General features: G+C 35.9%; 1 protein-coding gene across 2 annotated transcripts in view; it reads right to left on the bottom strand.

The window, feature by feature from the left end:
• Nucleotides 1–578: 578 nt before the first annotated feature.
• The window catches only part of nedd4a (NEDD4 E3 ubiquitin protein ligase a), a 116,597-nt gene continuing 95,180 nt past the window's right edge, over nucleotides 579–21,995 (bottom strand). Inside the window, exons 11-29 of one of the 2 annotated variants that reach the window (XM_039770253.1) lie at nucleotides 21,739–21,918; nucleotides 20,781–20,852; nucleotides 17,695–17,814; nucleotides 16,537–16,680; nucleotides 15,483–15,560; nucleotides 14,962–15,016; nucleotides 14,804–14,862; nucleotides 13,716–13,781; nucleotides 12,366–12,595; nucleotides 11,980–12,101; nucleotides 11,829–11,899; nucleotides 11,642–11,737; nucleotides 9,517–9,590; nucleotides 8,636–8,696; nucleotides 8,124–8,183; nucleotides 7,931–8,038; nucleotides 7,540–7,636; nucleotides 4,520–4,592; nucleotides 579–4,438 (exon numbers count right to left, since the gene is read on the bottom strand). In XM_039770253.1, coding sequence (XP_039626187.1) covers nucleotides 4,336–4,438; nucleotides 4,520–4,592; nucleotides 7,540–7,636; nucleotides 7,931–8,038; nucleotides 8,124–8,183; nucleotides 8,636–8,696; nucleotides 9,517–9,590; nucleotides 11,642–11,737; nucleotides 11,829–11,899; nucleotides 11,980–12,101; nucleotides 12,366–12,595; nucleotides 13,716–13,781; nucleotides 14,804–14,862; nucleotides 14,962–15,016; nucleotides 15,483–15,560; nucleotides 16,537–16,680; nucleotides 17,695–17,814; nucleotides 20,781–20,852; nucleotides 21,739–21,918 — 1,869 coding nt within the window. In that variant the 3' untranslated portion in view covers nucleotides 579–4,335. The remainder of the gene's footprint in view (nucleotides 4,439–4,519; nucleotides 4,593–7,539; nucleotides 7,637–7,930; nucleotides 8,039–8,123; nucleotides 8,184–8,635; nucleotides 8,697–9,516; nucleotides 9,591–11,641; nucleotides 11,738–11,828; nucleotides 11,900–11,979; nucleotides 12,102–12,365; nucleotides 12,596–13,715; nucleotides 13,782–14,803; nucleotides 14,863–14,961; nucleotides 15,017–15,482; nucleotides 15,561–16,536; nucleotides 16,681–17,694; nucleotides 17,815–20,780; nucleotides 20,853–21,738; nucleotides 21,919–21,995) is intronic. The other variant, XM_039770254.1, reaches the window with a different exon arrangement.

Here is a 21,995-nt window from a genome sequence, read left to right as displayed (position 1 = left end):
GATATTCATATATTTGTTTGGGCTTTGACTTGATTGGTCAAGGTCACGGTCCGTCTGGAGTTGCCACACTGTCACCATGCCTGTGTGTGGCTTCGCTTTGGTTACTCTGCTCCCCTCCCACATGCCAAGGGCATGCAGTTCAGTTTGGAGTATAAGTGGGTGTGAGTAAGTGTACTCTGTGATGACCTGCGGATTCCTGCCCTGTGCCAGACTTGGCCAGGAAATGTCTGGCCCCACCCTGAATTACAAAAATGGGAAAAAACATGGATACATGATGTAGTGATTCGGAATTATTGTTAGGTATGTGCAACAGTTGTTGAAGGACAATGCTTTTGTTGAATGGTGACTCTGAATTTACTTAGTATGACCAAATATGGATGTGTACAAGTGTCCTTACAAACCTGTAATGTAATAAGGCGATTGGTTAAATGGACAATGGATAAACAGTAAGCATTCATCTAAAGTTCAGGATCAGATGAGGTGACTGAACATACAATTCAACTACAATCAGCCTAATGCAGTGTTCAAATTCAGAAAAACATTGTCTTATATACTAAAGGAATGGACAATACAGCATGAACATTCTCAGACTGTCTTAATAAATGTCAAAGTCTGTGGGGGTCAGCAAGGCAGGGAACAGCACCAGCACAGTAGAGTAATACAGCAACATAAAATTAACTAAACAGATGTATAAAAGTCTATTTCTAAGTCTTCATTAACAGCATTCGGCTTATCATTTTAATATGTTAATTTGTGGACACAATGTAAACAGCCAAAGATCTGTATGAACACAATACATCATCATTTTATAGATTACCTTAACATTAATACCATCTTAAGGCACATTCTTGTTCTACAACATCTGTACATCTATAATGTTGAGCACTGGATAGTTAAAAGACTCACTGAGAGTAATGCAGGGGGTCAGTGGTGGGGACTAAACAGGCAATCCAGTGATTCATAGTCTAACACCTTGGCCACTAAGAGAGTGGGGGTGACATTGCAAAATACTGACAAACTTCCTAGCAAATTTTTGGGGCAATTTTGGCTAAAAAAAACATTTAAAAAAAGTAATTTTTAAAATTATCGGGCAGCATTAAAAGACAAGTTTAACCTAAACCAGATATGGTAATGCAATTAAGGTAACAAGGAAAGGATCACAAAACAGTATAGCATTAAAAGTGTAGCGAGTCAGTGGAAGGAACACAACTCAAACACAATACAGTGGCATTCCCAGATATATATATATATATATTTTTTTTACAAGTCTGGAATACTTTGGTGGGACACATCGTCTCAAGGCAGTTTTAGACCATCTGGATGCTGAGCCGTGAAACAGTAGTGTTCGGCTAATTTAAAAGCTAGTTTATTGAATTTCTGGGACTCCGTGAAATGCAGGACATCTATACCAATTTGTAATTCAAAAAATATCAGTTTTTCACACTGGAGGATACTTCTAATTTAGTAAAAAATAATAATAATTTGAGCATTACTTTTCTACCCAGAAGATAAGGAGGTTGAGAAATCTGATGTAAATTGGGATGCTGGTTCGTACATTAACAATACAAGTTTGCAACGGATTTCAGTATGGGTAGTAAGAGAATTTTGTGAAGAAAGGTGGTCAAAAGGTATAATGGTGACATGGAAAGCAAAAATTCAAAGACAGTAGTGCATAGGAACTGGCAGACCGCTGTAACTTAGCAGCCATTTCACAGCCATTCTTTTTTATTTTTCTCTTCCAAGGTGCTGCACTGCCATACAGCCTTTCTTTTGCTCTATGCCAATTTGTTTAGCCTTTGCAGAAACCACCTCACAATTCTAAAGCAGGTTTATACATTGTTGGTAAGTCAAATGTCAGTGTCTCTCAGACTCCAAAGTTAAATGCTCATCCATTTGAAGAGAATCTGGTAAGCACTTTCTTATTCCATGTTGCTGAAAACAAACATTTCACTCTGGACAATGCAGAGCATAAAGCTGAAATGAGCCTTCTTCTCTAACTCTCTATTATTTCTGAGTTATACAAACACAGTCTAACCTGGGCAGGGTAAGACTTGACATATTCATCTCATAGGAATAACAAATATAAGTATCAGATAAAAAAAAAAAAAATGAAAGAGCAATTCAAGTCACATGAGCTAAAGACAGAAATAGAAGATTTGCTCAACTGTAAAAATATGTACACTACACTGCCCTTATTCTTCTAGTAAAATCTCAAAGCAAGATGTACTATCGTTTTGAAAATAAGTCATAACGATTGCATCTCCCAGAAGGCACTGCTGTAGGTTGTGGTTGGAAAACAAGTAATCTTTCATACATGCTCTTCATTACTTAATAAAGGGCTGCTGGCAGTTATCTCCATCGAGAGGTTTGTTACATGATAATCTGTATTTTTAATAACATATTAAAAAATACAACAATTAGGCCATTGGTTGGCTTTGGGAATGGTGCTTAATTCAAAATGTTTGCAGACTAATTGTGATTCAAGCCTAAACATGAATGGTTTAATATTCACACAGCTAAAACTGCAACCACTATTCTGAAATTGTACAAAATGAGCAAACAACATAAAGGCGTTTGGTGCTGTGAGGCTTAAATGGGCTGTGGCTCCAAAGTACACTTAGAAAAATATTGTTCAAAAGAAAAATCAAATGTAAATATAAATAGTATTAATTAGGAGGTTTTAAAAACTTCTGCAAGTAATGAGATCTTCAGGGAAACTGAGACTCGAATACCCCGTAAACAGCATGTTTAAAAATTGCTTTGTCCTACTGTCAAAACATCGGGTTAATACTGAAGTGCGATGCCATTTACTAAACCTTACGCAATATGTAAACAAACAAAAACTGCCTAAATGCAGGAAAAAGTTTAAACTACATGTCCTACAGTGCACTGAATAAAATACCGGTTTAGAAAGAATATGTATTAATATATCACAATTTGGATACTCCTTTCTCCTTTTTTGCTTTAGATTACAACACGTTATGTTTGACACTTCAATGCCACTGATTAAGAATTAGTCCACAGCATACAAAGTCAAAACTCATTGGAATATAAACAGAAAGATGTCTTTCTGCACAGACTGGACCCTTTTCCAGGAAACACTCCAAAATATCAGTTTTGCAATGTCACTAAGTTAAAAATGTACAATGAAATCGAAAGCTCCACTTCTGCAGAAACACTTCCAGTGCAGGTAAAATACTTAATACTTTAGAAGGTTTTTGATGAGCTCAGAAAGTTATCACTGTTGTGTGGTTGGCCATCGCAGTCCTTTTTTAAGTCAGTGTTCTTAATATACATGCATACAAAAATACACACTGATAGCATTTGTTTATAATGTTCTTATTGAAGTGTGCACAGCAATCTTTAATTCGATATTTCTATATAATCCCCTCATTACTTTTTTATTATATTGAGTTTCAATAATAGAAAATAATGATTTTACTTTTATGATGTAGCTTTCAGGAATACAACACTAAAGTTAATTAAGGACTCAACTGGAATGCCAGCAGGTCAACGACAAAGTCCTTAAAGCCACTGTCTTGAAATTGTGCTTAAGAATCTTAGAAGCTGCAACACTGGACTCACCAGGTTACCCAGTCAAGATATTCTTTGAACAGAATCCTAATTAGGTCAGGCTACCAACTTTAATCCCAGAAATGCAAATTAGTGGTGATGATAAAGGTTTTGATGGACCCCTTCTTTCAAAATTCATTAGAAAAGTGAGGTAGACAATAGTGTGTTCCAATCATGTCTGCATTTCCCTGGCAAAAAAAAGAAAATATGAGGGGAACATCAATCTTTCTATGTGAAGATCGTAAGGATCTGTTCTAGAAATTATAACGTGTGGTGTAATGCAAGGTGAATGCCACTTTACTTTGCTTCGTAACTTTCTGCCTGGCTGTTCAACAGCTGAGAACTGAGGCAAACACAGCAATAAAAACAGTCAACGTTAATCACTCATATTTTAAAAACTTTGTATAGCACTGTGCTTTAGACTGTCTTAACAACTTCAAGTTTCTTTAAATAACCATAGCAAAAACAGTAAACTTACAATTAAGTGCAATATAAATATAAGCCTTTTTGTAACTTAACAATGGAATTAGCCATTTTCTCCTACAAAAATAAGTTACTTGCTCCTAGAACAATTTATGGGACATTATCTGTAGAATGTGGAAAAAAAGTGCAGTTTTGTTTTTACTTTTTTTTTTACCCCCATGTCTCAAATATCCATAAAGGTTCTTAATCTTCAGTTTTGTGGGTTTTTCTTTATCTGCCACAATGGAAGGTGCATTACCAGTGGATATGTTTAGAATTTGCTTGCAAAAAAACATTCTTTTAATCAACTCCATCAAATCCTTGGGCGTTTTCAATTGCCATGTGTAACTTCTCCCTCAAGTCTTCAAATGACTCGTAAGGTGGCAGATCCAAACGGTTAAAGCTAAAAAATTTGAAAGGCAAAGTGTGAAAATTGAATTTTTATTAAAAAAAATAAATCTGCTCAATATTTCTTTCAACTTACCATGTGTGGGCTCTTGGCAATTTGTCAGGTGTTCCCCATTGCTCAATTGTAAATAACTGTGGTCCATTTGACCCTAAAAGAAACACAGAAGCTTGGGCAATCAGCTTAATAAAGTATTTTTACAGATCATCAGTAGCTAATCTTATTAACGTTAATGCTACAGAAGAAGCATTCAACCTGTTCCACTGACTTTAAGAAAAGCACCTTAGAGAAAAGGCATTCAAAAAGCAGTAGAGGTTTCTGTACTAATAGTAAAAGACAATTGGGAGTTTCAGTATTAATTTAACTAAGAAGGACAGACTTTAACAGAACGGCATTATGGTATGAAAGTGGCTTATCACTGCTACACAGACTTTATATTAATATACAATGTATCTGTAAAGTGACTAAATATAATCAAGCGGCTTATACCAATATACAGTACACAAAAATACATTTTCTTCTAACTAAATTTACTCTTGGGCACACTGATTAGGGCTCTTTTGTTTAGCTCACTTGCTTTATTTATATACGCCACTAAGATTCTGGAGTCCAAACAAGAGTCACAAAGGGCCATGCTTAAACTTGTCAGGAACAAACGCAAGGCATGAACCCACTCTTGTCAGTTTACAAATTCTCAGTTTGACAATACAGAGACAACACTCAAAAGCATGTTGTTGAACTAGGGATGTGAAAATGTAGTCAGATACATTCAGAGTGGAGCATTTGGAATTCTAAAATCACTATTTGGGTTATCTGTATGAATATTACTTAGCAGAAATTCAAGAAGTCAACAAAATATGACACCAAAAACAATAGTTAGGTTTGACAATATTTTCAATCATAAAGCAACACTGTTTTGATATATAAAATCACCAAGCTCAATGTTCATTCTGAAAAAACTGAAACAACCTGCAAAATATCCTGACATCTAAATTACCTCTTCGGTATTGTGTGTAAGGTGTCGACCATGAGTGGCAGACTGAGAAAATGACCTTCCTTTTTAAAAGAGTCAATCAATGGCATCAGTACTACACTGGGAGGAATGGACAATGTCCATTTGAAGGCAAATTTGAAATGAACTAATACCTTTCTGGCCAAATCTTTCTTTATTCTCACTGCCCCGGCCATAATATATACACACACAGAAAAAAAAAATATAATATATACACACACGCACGCACGCACGCACACACACACACACACAGTGGTCCGGATCTAATTATGCAATTTTCATTACGCTATAACTTATTAAGTCGGATCTAATTATGCAATTTTCATTACGCTATAACTTATTAAGTTTATTACATAGAAAATCACCCTGTGTGTGTGTGTGTATATATATATATATACACACACACACACACACACACACACACACACACACACACACACACATATATATATATATATATATATATATCTATATATATATATATATATATATATATATATATATATATATAGTGGTCCAGACCACGAGGGGCATCCATCCTGGTTATGTTGGGGGCCTCGGGTACAGGGCTTGGAAGCCCAGCCCTGTAGGGACCCGTGGCCACCACCAGGCGGCGCCAGGTGCCTGAGGAACCCTGGAGCCCAGCACTTCCGCCACACCAGGAAGTGCTGGGGAAGACGACAGGGGACACCCGGACGGCTTCCGGGTGCGCAGCCGGCATTTCCGCCAAACTGGGGTTTGGCTAGGACTGATTGCCGGGAAGCAGCTGGAGCCCATCCGAGTTCCTATAAAAGCGGCCGCCTCCCTCCAGTCAGCAGTGGATGTCGGGCGGTAGTGGACAGAGCTGGAGCGAGGACTGGAGGCGGCCAGGAGAAAGGCACAAAGACTGAGAGGCCTGGACTTTGGGGGATCGGTGCTGGAAGCACTAGGGTTTTGTGAGCACGTGACATTTGTAAATAGTAGGTATAAAATAAATGGTGTGTTGGGTGAAAATATGATATCCGTCTGTATGTGTCCGGGTCAAAGTTCACTATATATATATATATATACTTCATGATGCATGTACACAGGTTTAAATGGAAGCACATTAGCTGTAGAGCCAGTGGTTGCTTTGTCATTTGTAGCTTATTACTAACTTATGGCTGGTTAAGAAAACAGTCAACAAAATGGAGCAGTTTAAAACTAAAATAAGCAATAAGGTATCTAAATCATAACAAGCAAGTTAACTAAAACTAAGTCAAAAAAAAAAAACACTTCATTAGTTAAAAATAGGGGTTCTAATTAAGAAACCAGTCAAAGTGAAAACCTGCAGCCAGTGCAGACATCCAGGACTATCTGTAACTAGTAACTGGTGTAAGATAAACTTGTAATTAAGGTTCACTTTGCTTCACTATTGATGGCTATTTTATATGTGTAAATTTATACACAATCGTTCAAATGCTACACAAACTGAATTAAGTAGATGTAATATATAAACCTTTAATACATTCCATTGATTAGTGGTCAACATGTCTCAGCTGTAGCCAATGCAAAATTATGGAAGAAAAAGTCATTTTTAACACCATAAAAATTTCTACATTACAGCCAGGACACATTCAGAAGGACAAGTTTTTGAAGAAACATCAAGAGAGGCAGAAAAGCAGTTTGCGTCAAAAAGTCTCCGCTATAGTTGTACTTGAAACAATCATTCTAAAGCTACAAGCATTGCAATAATGGAATGTGAGACAGACAAAAGTTAGAAAACAAAGAAAACATATAAGTGGAAACTATGCCACATAAGGTGAGGTCCTCAGCTTGTTCCCAATGGGTCTATGCAAAAAATACTAAACTAGCTAATTTTTTTTTTTTAAACATAAAATATGTGATACTTGTATGAGAAAGGATAACAAACACTGAAGAGGTAAATAAGAAAATAAAAACAAACACACCACTCAGAACTGAACACTTGATGCACGCCCCTAAATCCATGATCCATGTAACTAGCTAGTGCATTTATAAAAAATCTGTAAATGTTATGTATTGTATGTTATTTAATTTAATGTTCTTAACATTTTTATAACTATTTGAATATTTTTCAACACCTTACCATACAATTCTGCAAATCCATTCATGGGCACACGAGATGTTCCAGTAACAAACTGCAGCAATCTGATGCGCTTTTCTGCATCCATAAGTAGCACTGTCTACATTTGTCAAAAAAAAGACAAAAAAAACAAAAAACTTTCAAAGTCATCTTTATGACCAAACCATGGGAGTTTTAATTAACCAAATAATGGATATACCGGTCCATTGTTATATCTGTGCTAAATGACTCACTTAATTATTTCAGCTTAAATAGTTAATGGAGTATCAGGGCAAGCAATATGCATAACATTTAAAACAAGATGTATAAAGTTCAATAAAATATAAAATGCTGCTATATAAGATATGTGCATACTGTATATTGATTCTTTCTTACTTAAATTAAAAAATTGTACCTTCCAAAACCATTGTATCACTGGCTGTGTTGCACAATATCCATTTTTGTATTTAGTGTTTTCTCTCCAGTCATTGACATCCACATCTCCAAGTCCACACATCAATAACTTAAAAAGAAAATCAAGGAAAAATTATATTGGAGAAACAAAGTACACAGTAAATTAAAATCACATTATTACAACATAAAAATACCTCTAATTCATTTTCATCAAATATTTTGATAAGATCCTGAGGTATCAGCTCATAAAAGCCCTGGAAAGGAAGCATTAACACACAAATATTAGATGTAACAAACTGTATATTTAAAAAAAACAGTGCAAAAAATACTTTTTCATACCAATGCAAAATATAGCTAATTAAACACTAATAAAAAAATAACATGACATAATATGACTACACTTACTGCAGGTAAAATACACAGTTAAGTAGCGTTGGAGAACTTTTTTTAAAACCTAAATAACAACCATAATTTAATTACAGTTAATGCACTCAGGTTGAAATTATTATTAGAATGATCAAATCTAAAATGTTGCAAAGTTTTAGGAAATCGCAAAGCTTACACATACCTTGGAACAGAATCACAATAAGCAATAATAAATTTAAAAATCCTTCAATTAACTTTCTAAACCACTTGTCTGGGACAGTCTTGCAAAATTTTTTGAGACTTTAATACAAAATATAATCCAAGTAAATTGTTAAATTACCTCCTTGAAGGCAGTCATCTGCTTCAGAATTCTGTTTACAAAGCGCCATTGTATTACCAAGCTGTAATGTAATATAGATTAAGTATGTGTTTTAGTTTGCTATGCTATATAACAAAAACATTATATTTGCTTACTTTTATAATAAAATTATAAACAAAAAGATGATTTACACTAAAGATGTCTCAAATATTTAAACATACCTTATTATAAACTATAGCTGCCTCAATAACTAATTACAACACCTCATTAGGACATCTAGTGTTAATAGGTTTTATTATAAAACTTGCTGTGCTCCACGGCTCTGCCCGTGTAGTAGTGAAACAGGACAAACATTAAAAAACAATAAACAAACAGGTGGCACTAGCTAAGTGGAGGCAAGGTACGCTCCAAAACGCAGAGGTCGACCAACTCAAATGGAGGCCTGCACGTGATTGAGGAGGGCCCTGCCCGGCTCCCCACTCCTGACATCACGCTCCCCCCCTCGGCCCACAGCCTCTGTCACGGATTACAGCGAATATATTGCTCCTGCAAGTGAAATATGATTCTTAGCGTGATGAGAGAAGTCGCTAAATCAACTGGACTGTTCAAGCAAATTTTAGGAAAAAAAAAAAAACCCTGATTTAAATCCATTAAGTAGTTCTGTCGTGAAAAACGGACAGACATATAGACAGACAGACATTGGATTTTATATATATATATATATATATATATATATATATATATATATATATAGAGAGAGAGAGAGAGAGAGAGAGAGAGATGTGGCCAATGTACTGCTCATGCCAAATTAAAAATGTATTTGTAAAACAAACCTGTTGTTGTAATAAAATTATAGACCTTTACAATACATAAAAACAAATCCTACAGAAAAATGTGCTTACTGAATGTATTCTTTCTTATTGTTATTTGTTACAACAATATCTGTTCCACCAATAGTTAGTTCATGTTGATGAGTCTACAAAAAACAAAGTAGCCAGGTTAAACAATTTCTGAATATTTGGCATACAATAATAATCTATTTCTTCAAATGTATAAATTGTAAATATCAATACATTGTCTTTAATATTAAAGACCTGAGATGGAATATTCCAAAACAGTCATATAATGGCTAAATAATGTAGCTCAAAACATTTTCTAAACATTTTGAAATATAAATGTAATAGAACACAATTATTATTTTCACATAAGACTAAAAGCAGAGGTTTAATTTTAAAACTATCAAAAGCAGTAAATGTGCATTTTTATTTGTTTAAGTTTTGTAGGGATATCCAAGAGTAGAGTTTAATCAGAAGGAATTAGCTACTGTACATGTTTCTTTTATGCCCACTCAGTTCCTATTTAAATCTGTTCTGTCCAACTGTTAAATCCCTATATGTAATACTTATACTTTTATAAGCAGGAGAAGGTCATTCAGTCCATCAACTTGATTTAAACACAACACCAAGATATTTCATTAACTATTTTAGCTGGAATAATAATGTACAATACTGATGCCTTAATTAGAAGCTCCTGTCTTAAAATTTCACAGTGAGAGATAGTCCAGAGATGAACCTGATTGTGGCAAGTCTTTTTTTCATCCAGTACTATAAAGAACAGTGCATAATATACATTAAGAGAGAGAGCGAGATGTTAGGAGCACAAGCTGTTACCGCATTGCCACACCCATCACATGATGAACCAACTCAGGATCCCAGATTTTTCCCTGCAGGTTGGAGGGCCTACATGCAGGACTGCATACAGATTAATGTCATACCCAGGACGGAGCAACTGCAGGTTAAGGGCCTTGTTCAAGTGCCCAACAGAGTAGAGTCACTTTTGGTGTTTACAGCTTTTGAACCGGCAACCAGTGCAGATTGCCAGTGCAAATCCCTAGCATCAGAGCCACCACTCTGCCTAATATACACCAAGCTATATGTTAATTGATTTATGTGTGAAAAATAGCAGTTCCAACAACTTTGATTAGCACTGTGTCATGAACCAGCTGGCATGCATGAGGACACGAGTTAATGAACATATGAGAAGTGGATTTCAATGCCACACTGTACATGCTTTTTCTGCCACACTTCACAGGCCGTTTAGTTTGACTATAGTATATCAACTAGAGTTCGAAGTAGAACTCTATAAATAGCATCTGTACTTCATATAGGTCCAAACAGCTGTTTTTACTAATAACGTTTATTAACTTAATCAAAAGTTGTTGAAGGTAATGAATTCTATGCAGAATGACAGAATCACTAAAAGTCTTTTATACGTACATTGGCAAATTTGCTTCTGTGTACTAATATACAGAGCACTTGTTGGGTGCCACCAGGATCTTGCCCTTCCAAAGCTTTTCTGACTGACATTTAGAAACATTGTTACACATAAGTGGTTTTCCTGTGTATTTCTGACTATAGCGCCCATTATTTTCCATGGAATAGACATTAAGGCTTGCTGGTCTATCATTTTCGGGATTAATTTAGCCTCCCTTTTTAAGTCACATGTACTGCTTTCTAGACTTCAACTACATCCATGCAAGACGGGTGATGGGATAAGTTTACTAACAGGACAGAAATAGTTCCCTTAACTTGACTCAGCACTACTTGTAAACATTATTAAACTCAGGGATTTTGAATGCTTTACCTAGAACATATCTGACTTTTCTATGTTCAGATCCTTGTAAAGATTTTCATTCTGTGTGAGCAATTCGCTTTGTTTCTTCTTTTTTATCAGGTGAAATATTCTCTGAGGTTAAGTATTATTACTGTTTTCTTTACAAAGAATTTTCCATTATTACTTTTTAAAATATCTTTTACTTATATCTTTTCTACGCTCAAGGAGAAAAGTAGGATGTTTTCATGACTGTCTCAGAGTGTAATTGTTTTATCAAGGTGAATGTTTTTTTATATTCATAGTTGTCAAAAAAATCTAAACAATATTTAAAAACTAGAGATCATATTGTAATTTTCACTCTTGAAAGAGTAGTATACCCGGGCTCAAAGTGTAAATCAAAAGAACTGACCATACCTGCCCAAACAGCTCTTCATCAACTGTAAACCTCAAGTCAAGGTCTTTGGGATCATTCTCTAAAATCCATTTTAGTGAATTGAAGTATTCACTGTCCTAAAATAAAACAGGTTATCATTAAGCTTCAATGTTTAATAAAACACAAATGATGGTTGCCATGATATAAGGGCATAGGTTGATCAGTTACCACAGATTCCATGTCCTGAAGTGTTATTGGCTTCTGCAACATCATCTTGTAGAAAGGTCTAATGAAGAAGGCTGTAGACAAAACAAGTCACTCAGCACTGTACTGGTATAATGTTTTTATAATGTCTTTCTGCTGCTGTTTTGTAACTTACCATCCAGTAGCTTGCCATGGTAAACTGCCATTCCTGCAACACGTCCAATAAACTTGAAATAAGACAAATGATCTTCATTGCACAATCCAGAGTTGGGGTTAATCTGCAGTGTGTAGTTATCACTGTAGAATGAAATTAATAAAGTTTCTCAAAATGTAACAATGTGAACTGTAAATACTGTATACTCTCCTGATTTTGGGTATAATGCAACTTTGGCAAACACGAGTCCTTATCAAATAAATAGTATTTCTTAACACTTATTCTGAGCCAGTGTAGAAGTTGTAAATGGCCAAAGGGGACTATCTCATTACAAACAAACAAAAAAAAAGATTAATCAAATATAGCATTGATATACAAAGGAAGTAACAGTCTGTTGATAAACTTACGTTGCAGAATATTCAAACAACCCATAATATGGATTAAACATTTCTTTGGAAATAAGAAAGAACCATTCTCTGGCAACTCCTCCATAATCCAGCCCTTTTTCATTCTCAAATTCAATCCACAAACGGGCTTTCAGGAAATCTGGTCTTTTTACGGATAGTATTCTTCTATAGGAGTCTTCAAGGAGAGCATTACGTCGCAGCTTCATTTCAAATCGGTTAGGAATATCGGTCTGAAAATAGTTATGGAAAAACAAATGACAGCGCTATGGTGCATGCTTTTGTCAACAGAATGCATCACAAGAAAAAGACAGCAACATTAAAAAAAAAAAAAAATACAGCTTTATATTGACATCAGTTATTTTCATAACCATTCATCCAATTTATGGAGGCAGAGAGGCACAGCCTGACACTGAAGAAATATGTATAAGACAGGAACCTACTATGGAGGGGCCACATTGTCACTACAGATCTCACACATGCTTGAGCTGCCAATCTTGATGATAGGACATGACTATGATAATAGATTCCTCATTGTCAGGAGGCTGGATCTAAATCCTGACAATGTCACTGTTTGTTTTGTCCAATTACTATTTTTATTAATATTATTATACAGTGTGTCCAAACAAAGATGGATTATTTTGCTCATTGTAGATCACATAAATGTACAAACGCATACAATACAAATGTACTGTGAAGAAAGTAGGAGCAGTGAAAACTATGCAGAACAGAAGAATATACCAATAAGAAAAAGGGAAAGAAACAAAAATGTCACCATGAAAGGTGTAAGATGTTCTTATGGAGGACGGCAAGGAGAAAGGGGTGGTGTTAGGAAAAAAAAATCTGAGTCAGCACAAAGTGAACATATAGACACCATACAGAAGGAATCCAACTAAGAGAACATCAGCACATGTAATTACTTGGCATTATTATTATATTCTATTGTGTACATTTTTTTCTCAAAACATTTTCAGTTTGCATATGGCAGTGGAGGAATACAATTCTTTGAATGTAACTCCTTGCTTGGAAAGGTTTATAAAAAAAAATAAAACACCAATGGCAGTATTACAGTATCATTAACAGCCATTAATCGTTTTCCCCCCATTGTGTTTATATTTATTTCAATTAAATATGTCATCTCCATCAAAGAAATGGGGAGAAAAGTACTAAAAGTTGCTAGGAAAAAAACACTAAAGACTGCAGTTCTTAGAATACTTTAGAAACTGTAAAATGCTGAGCAAACTAGGTATACTGTTTTAGATTCAAGAACTGCATGGCCATATTTGGCTGTGGGTTATGATTGTAGCTGCATAATCGTTATACGTAAGTTTCTATTAGGAAAAGAAAACTCACCGGTTTTTTCAGTTTTTTCCTGAAGTACTCATACTTTTGTTTGTAATCCCTGGAATAAGGCACAGCCTTAAATAAAGATTAGAAAATGTAAAGATACACAATAGTACGCAAGTGGTGAGTAACATATTGTACAGTACTTCTCAATACAGACAGTATGGCAAATTTATGCATTCAAAGGCTCAAGCTTTTCAATGGCCCTCTAAGAAAGCTACTAATTAGTTCAAAGTTTAGCCCAAATTATAGAATGAACATCAGCAGAAAGAGGAGACTGCTTAAAATTCAGAGTTGGGGGCAAATACAGTCACATATTTACTGTAAAGCATGTCCTTCTGATCACCTACATGTAACCTTCAAGTTAGAATTTTTAAATTTATTAATTACCTTGTTTTTGCTCCATGTGGAGTTATAAATCAACTCAAAATTAATAATTTAAAATGCTGGTATTGCACTGGTCTTTATTAAAATATGCTGATTCAGTGTATTAATGTCACGGGTTTAACAAGCAGGGCCCTATTTCAGATCTTTTATTATTTTATGTTGTTCTTTTTAACAGTTCGTGTCTTGCAATACATTTAAACAGACTGCCTTAAAACACAACAATAAATAAAACAGTAAACTAATTCTGTTTTAGGGTATTTGCTCTCTTGTGATCGTCACAAGTTGCTGGATTAATACAGATTCCAAAAGAAAAATGGAAACAACATTTCTGATATGTGAGCCCAGCAAAACGATCAATTCATGTAAACAAAAGGCAAATCTTTGATTGTGCATTTTTGGATTAACACGTTACAAACAGAGAAATAATAAATATACTGACCAATACAAGGAGTCAATTAACAGGCAAGAACTGGAGTCTGAATAATAAAGTAAACTGAAGACCAGCAGCCAAAGAAGGCTCTCTGTTTTATAGGTTTGTTAGTCAATACTTAAATGTCTTTCTTTTTTTGTGTCTGCACTTAATTACTTTAAGTGTACATCTCACTGTACACTTTTTATTGTCAAAATGATTACCCCTGTTTCTTCCTGCCATTAGAAAATTAGGCCTAAGCTAATTTTCCTAAATTCATACCAAGACGACTTTTACTTACTGGTCCTGTTATTGCAGCATTCTGTAATCTTGGGTCTTCCCACTGAGTAGTTTTGGTGTCTGTATTTATAGAAATGTAAATTAAATTATGTCACTGCACTTACTGTATATGCAGAAATGCATGCACCTTACATTAAAAAAAAAGAGAGCGAGGCATACTGTGATCAATGTAGAATATTCGTCCATCTGTATGAACTCTTTCTTCCCAACCAGCCTACACAATAAAAAATATTGATATATTAAAAGTGTTCATTGTGGGTATCGCTGGTAGAAATGCTTTAACTGTAAAACCTATATAACTGGATGCAAACTTAATTCACATTTTAATGTACATTTCTTCATGCATTAATAATACCCGATTATTTCACTGTATGGTCCAAAGAGTCAAAGCCTACTCACTCCTTCTGGGACAGTTTAAGGTTACCAACTAAACTGAATGTCTTTAAGAGTAGTGGAGAAACACAGAGTATTATGGGAAAAACCACATGAGCATTGTCTCTGAGGCAGCAGTGTTAATTGCTGTGCCCAGTTATGTCCATATTTAATTTATAAGCAGTATACATTGATGGATATAGCTCCAAAATTCCATTCAAAAGTAAGTCATTATGTTAGAGATGCTAATACAATTTAATAATAAATTACACAATTACAAATTAAAGACATTTTTTCCTTAATCTTACTGGGAGTGGCCCAAGGTCTGTGGGATCTAAAGAAGGCCGTCTTCTCATATGAACTGGTATTTTAAATCTTGGATCTTCCTGTAAATATGGACAAAGAAAACAAAACTATTTTTATAAAGAGAATTAGAAGACACCTTGCAATAAAAACACAAAAGGTACTTTTTTTTAATTAAACACAAATGCTGAATCAAACTCTGTGATTTGATATTGAGGAAAAAAATAATATTCAGACAAGCACTGTGAAGGCTGGGATCCATGTGAACAGCAGTTGGACACCGGTCAGTGGTTCCTAAATGATGGGTGAGTGCCATTCCAAATTGCAGGATGATGGCCTCCATTCCTTTTAGGCCCATTGAAAAGGCGTCGAATTCAGACACCCTAAGCTGGAGTGGTGGAGAAGCGGAGTGGAGTGGTGGTGGGTGCAGAGAAGCTGGAGGGAGACCAGAGTGGAGGTATTAATGATGATAGAAAGGGAATGGGTTTGTCACAAGAGAGGGGCCCAAGCCTTTGAAAGCATTGCGCTTCCAGCGGGGTCCAGGGAGCTCTCGCCACCCCTTGCAAATATGTGTAAATCGTGCACTGAGTTGTACCCACATCTGCAGCAGATCTCCAAGGTGAATGGCCTCTGTCATGTTAGAGCAATGTAGGTAAGGGAGGTTGGTAATCTGGGATATTTGAGATAAAGATAGGCCCTAAGCCAATTGAAAGAAAAAAAATTATATGTGTATTGAAAAAATGTTAATCAATGAATCTATTTGATTACTGATGAAATTTTTTATTATATAAATGACAAGGTTAAAAATACATTTACATTACATTTACTTATTTGGTTGATACCTTTATCCAAGGTGACTTACAACATTTACAATACAATTGATACATTTTTTTTTTTGGTTTTCCAATTGGAGCACAGGCAGGTCAAGTGACTTGTTCATGGACACACAGTGTCAATAGCGGGATTTGAATCCACTACCTTAGGATTTGAAGTCCAAAGCCTTAACCACTGTGCCACATAAAGCAAACAGAAAAGTACAAATAAGTTTAGCGAACATACCCATGTAGTTGACTTTGTATTATGGTCGATGAAGAAAGGCCTGCCATTTGGTGCACTCCTCATTTCCCAGCCTGACGGAAGGAATCCACTTTCATATGTGGTTTTTTGGCCTGGAGAGTGCTGAGGTGAGGCATCTGGAGAAATCTGAGAAAGACAGTAAGTACACCGTTAGGCTCTGGCATGAAGTCTTCTATCAGCAATAGAAGTGAAAGTGCGACAAGCACATTAATCTAACTGCATTTTAATAATCCCCTCAGAATTTTATGTAGAGAATGAATGTGTAAACTCCTTCACTGTAACTTCTGGGCACTAATTTATGAATAAGGTAAAGGCAGGCCACACCAAAAGATGCAACTTGTCATGGAAGAATGAAGTTACGTTGCTCAAATACAGTTACAGACATTGGAGGCTCTATGTCAATTCACATTGACGCTGCTCTAGTAGCCCTTGATTTCCCAACATTCAATTAAATTATTTATCCAAGAGTCTCCTTTATTTTGTCAGTCTGTTCAACATAAAAGTGGCATGGCAAGCTAAGGTGGAAACAATATCTGGAGAAAGAAATACACTTCATTGATTAGAATGTATGTCAACTTTTTTCTCTTTTAAGGCAATGGCTTTTATTTTTCTAAGACATTATCTTTAATGGGAACCTACAGCTATATTTTTATTTTGAAAAATAATTAATATAAAGGTGTGTTTCGTAAATAAAGCTACACAAAACTAAGAAAAGGGCGGCACGGTGGTGCAGTGGTAGCGCTGCTGCCTCGCAGTTAGGAGACCGGTTTGCTTCCCGGGTCCTCCCTGCGTGGAGTTTGCATGTTCTCCCGTGTCTGCGTGGGTTTCCTCCGGCGCTCCGGTTTCCTCCCACAATCCAAAGACATGCAGGTTAGGTGGATTGGTGATTCTAAATTGGCCCTAGTGTGCGCTTGGTGTGTGTGTGTGTGTCCTGCGGTGGGTTGGCACCCTGCCCAGGACTGTTTCCTGCCTTATGCCCTGTGCTGGCTGGGATTGGCTCTAGCAGACCCCCGTGACCCTGTATTCGGATTCAGCGGGTTAGAAAATGGAAGGATGGAAAACTAAGATAGAGAAGTAGAATCAAAAACCCCTTTTTTTTTTTAATAAATATTACGCTATACAAAGCATTGGTAATATTACCTGATTCACCGGACGGGTCCATGTGGTGGTCCTGTTGTTATGATTAACATAATAAATTCTTCCCTTACTGTCCTGCTTCTCCTCCCATCCTGGTGGTAGTCCTGTTGATGCTGGCAACAGCTAACAAACAGGGATGTAAAAAATAAGTAAAAAGGAAAGAGAAATAATTTTCTTTCACATGCTAAAAGCTAATTGGCACAGTGTCACAAACTATACTTACAAATAAATTTATTTACATGAAGAAACATTTTTTTTCCATCTTCCTACCAATAAATAATTTATAAGCATTGTGCTATAATTTACTCCTTACATTTCCTCCTGTGTTCAGTTTATTTTTTGCTTGTATTAGTCAACAAGCAGGAAAAGGTTTCTTTGATTTCAAAAAGCTGGCAGTGACTTTTACAGCAGAACTCGGTTTAACAGTGTCTTTTCAGGCTCTGTAGATCGTAATTTAAACTTTCTCTAAACAAGGCTAATATTTTTGGTCAGTATGCAATTAATAATGTCTGATTGAATTATTAATGCCTTCTGTTTTGCTGTATATGACTGTAATTGTCATAAGGTTGTGCATTTAGAATAATAATACTAAACTGTAATTTTCAATGCCTTGTAAATGTATTCAGATCTGAAGGTTTTCAAATATTGATAGATTACGAATCATAAACACCTTCTGCCATTGTTTTGAGACAAACTGACTTGTTAGCAAATATGTTGCTGGCACATCAGTCAAACAATGAAATCAACTACTTCAAAAAAAAATAGAGAGACACCCCACATCTTAATATCTGGCAGAAACATTTTTGCTGCAATAATAGTTTTAAACCTTTAAATGTATATTAGCTTGTGATATTTGCCCATTTCTCTTTGTAGATTTGTTTTTATCTCATTCAAGGTTCTAGGACAGTGATGTGAACATTTTAAAATCTTTCCACAGATTCATAATAGGGCTAAGTTTGGGATGTCAACTGGATCACTCCAGACTTCTGAGACACGCCAATGTTGTATTAGCTCTGTATTTGAGACCACTGTTACACTGAAATGAGTTTTTATTTTCAGTTATGGTTCCCTATTACTTTTTATTTCTTTCACCCTTCTTTACTGAAGAGTTTGCGTTTCTTGGGGCATTGGCAATGTTAGGCTTGAATCACATATAATGATTTGAATTTTGGCCAAAACCTGAGCCTTGTTCTCATTTAACCTCATGACCAACTACCATCAATTTCTACCTGCTAAAAAAAAAGAATAAGATACAGATATAAATTTGAATTGGGACTATAAAAATACTTGTAGCACCCTTGTTGGTCACAAGAAATGTATTCAAAAAGAGCTTTCGGGCAAAAATGTTCTGCTGTGATAACATAAAAAATTTCTGTAGGCGAGATATTTTAATGAATGATATCCAGGGTGCCCCTAAATGGTAAATACAAAATTAGTACATCTGTAGAGATAACCGGCAAACGCTTATGCGAAAAGGGTTTATTTTTCAATGTTAAACTCTCAATAGCTATAGATTACATTTAAACTATAAGGCATTCAGTGCCTTTGCCCATTAGATGACTGAACTGTTTAATTAAGAAAGCTTAGTCCATGGGAGTCGAACTCCGGTCCTGGAAGGATGCAGAGGCTGTAGGTTTTCCTTCTAACCATCTTCTTCATTAGTTTCCAGTTTTTGCTGTTCATTAACTTCTTTCGCCTTAGTTTTAATTAAGTTGTCTCCTTCTCCTTAATTAGCAGCCAAACTATAATGAGACATGAAACAAGCCACCATATAACCAGCTCACATGTGACCAGCACACCTTATCTGAAAATGAAGAAAGATGAAGGTCTCAGCAAGACTGATCTCTCAGGTCACCAAAACATTTTGACAGCGTTCTTAGGAAAAACAGAAAATCAACAGTTTTGGAAATGTCTGCTGTGTCAGAATGAGAGCTGCAACAAGCCACGGAATTAAATAACAGGTTTAATTAACAGCAAGAATCAGAAATTGGTTGGAGTTTGAAATCACAGTTTAGTTGGTCATCTGTTGGCTCCTTTCACATCTCATTTCTGTTTGGCTGTAATTTAATGAAGAAAAGAATACATTCAGAGGACTGAATCCTTAAAACAAGGCTATTAAAATGAAGGGAAAAGAAGTTAATTAGCAGTGAAAACAGGTCACTGATTAGGAAAAGGGTTAGAATGAAAACCTGCAGCCACTGCAGCCCTCCTGGTCCAGAGTTCGGCACAAGTGACTTAGTCCAAACAATGTCGTCCCCAGAACTTTTGATTTTGAAGACTGGAAACATTGATTTTTCCAAAAGTCCATCACTTGTAAATTATTCACCATGGAGGCCACTGCATTTCTCAGAAAAAAACTAAATCAGATCATCAAATATTGTAATATATTTTTACTTCTTGCATTAATAAATAAGTAAATTAGTAATCATTTTCACTAAATTATGCATTATAGCCCGGCAATCTCTTAATTCAACATTAGTAAATTTAAGTAAGATTTGTGTAAAGTTTTATACACATAAACAATCCTTGCTGATTGGATGTTTATGCTATATACATTGTTGATTTGAAGCTTTGTCATGATTCCATGAGACTTCAGTTCAGACACCATTATGGTGGTGGAGAAGAGAAACTAAATCCAAACACCTTAACAAACAGTATATGAAAATGATAAGCCAAAAGACAGAGAGGTGGTGGTGTGAAGCATTGTGAAAACTACAGCAGCTCAATTCTGGGATGAGCATGCATCATGGGTATGAATCACATATTCTTCCGCCGTATAGTTAGTTCTTCTGGGAAAATTCAGTTTTCCCTAAATACCAAGCTATCAGGTGTTCTGATACAAATGTCTGCATGTCTTGCAATGGACTGCCTTTCCATCTAGAGAGTGTTCTTGACCCATGCTCAAAGTTGCCACCCTGTGACTAGAGAAAGGCTAGTATGATATACAGATGAACAAATTAGAGAACACAAACTGAGACAGGAAAACACAAACATAATGGAAGTTGGAGTCACATGAGTAATAAAGATAATACTTTTTGAGTCAATGCAATTTTTACACACCCAGGGCCCTTGATTCGGAGTATACGTACCACTGGAAGAGCTGGATGCTCTTCATATGCGGTTGCCTGCGCACTTCCTCTTCGGCTTGAATGACTTGGCTGCTGAAAAAGAGCGAAGTACAGATTATTTTTTTAAATATTCTGATTGATTCAATGCTAATAAATAGTATACTGATTGACAGCCCTCTGACTTATACATACAAGAGAAAAAAAAAACTAAATTAAGCTGATAATGCACAAAAGGAAATTCAAACTAATTTCTCATCTTTAAATGTATGTTTTAATATAGTATTATTTTCTTTTAAGGGTTTTAACAAGAAAATATCTTTTTACAAACAAATTATTTTATTTGAAATATATATACATTGATGGGCAGCACAGTGGCGCAGTGGTAGCGCCGCTGCTGCCTCGCAGTTAGGAGACCCGTGTTCGCTTCCCGGGTCCTCCCTGCGTGGAGTTTGCATGTTCTCCCCGTGTCTGCGTGGGTTTCCTCCCACAGTCCAAAGACATGCAGGTTAGGTGGATTAGCGATTCTAAATTGGCCCTAATGTGTGCTTGGTGTGTTTGTGTGTGTCCTGCGGTGGGTTGGCACCCTGCTCGGGATTGGTTCCTGCCTTGTGCCCTGTGTTGGCTGGGATTGGCTCCAGCAGACCCCCGTGACCCTGTGTTCGGATTCAGCGGGTTGGATAATGGATGGATGGATATATATACATTGATGTACAGTACAGTACATTAAGGTCACTTTTGCAAATCAACAACCAATTTAATCTTCTTAATACAGTACTTGCTTATAAAGTCCCATTAGGAATACCTTTCTGGATCCTCAGTTACATTATGTTACAAACTTGGCCACCCTAATCTCCCAGAGAACCATTTCCTGATACTCAAGGAAAAACTGAGATCGGCTATATTTCAAGATTTGGAGAGAAATAGAAAGGAATCACAAACCATTAAACTTGGACCAGTGAGGATATAAGGACATACTCACTGTGATGGAGGTACGCCTTTCGCTTATGTTTCCAGATGTTTGAAGACTCCGACTCAGTTCACTCGCAAGGCAAGACTGGATGTCACAAAAGTGCTCATTTGGAGAGTGTGGAGGTGGAGGCGACAACTGATTATGAGTGTTGCTCATAGCGGTTTCCTCTCCTGTGATGATCTCCCAGCTCTTTATCATGATTAATAAAACAAAAGAGGTTTCATTTTTGTAATCATTCTAATCAAAACACCTATGCATCTACAGTA

This window comes from Polypterus senegalus, chromosome 12 (assembly GCF_016835505.1).
Source record: "Polypterus senegalus isolate Bchr_013 chromosome 12, ASM1683550v1, whole genome shotgun sequence".
NCBI classification, from domain to species: domain Eukaryota; kingdom Metazoa; phylum Chordata; class Cladistia; order Polypteriformes; family Polypteridae; genus Polypterus; species Polypterus senegalus.
This window is presented reverse-complemented; position numbering and strand designations above follow the sequence as displayed.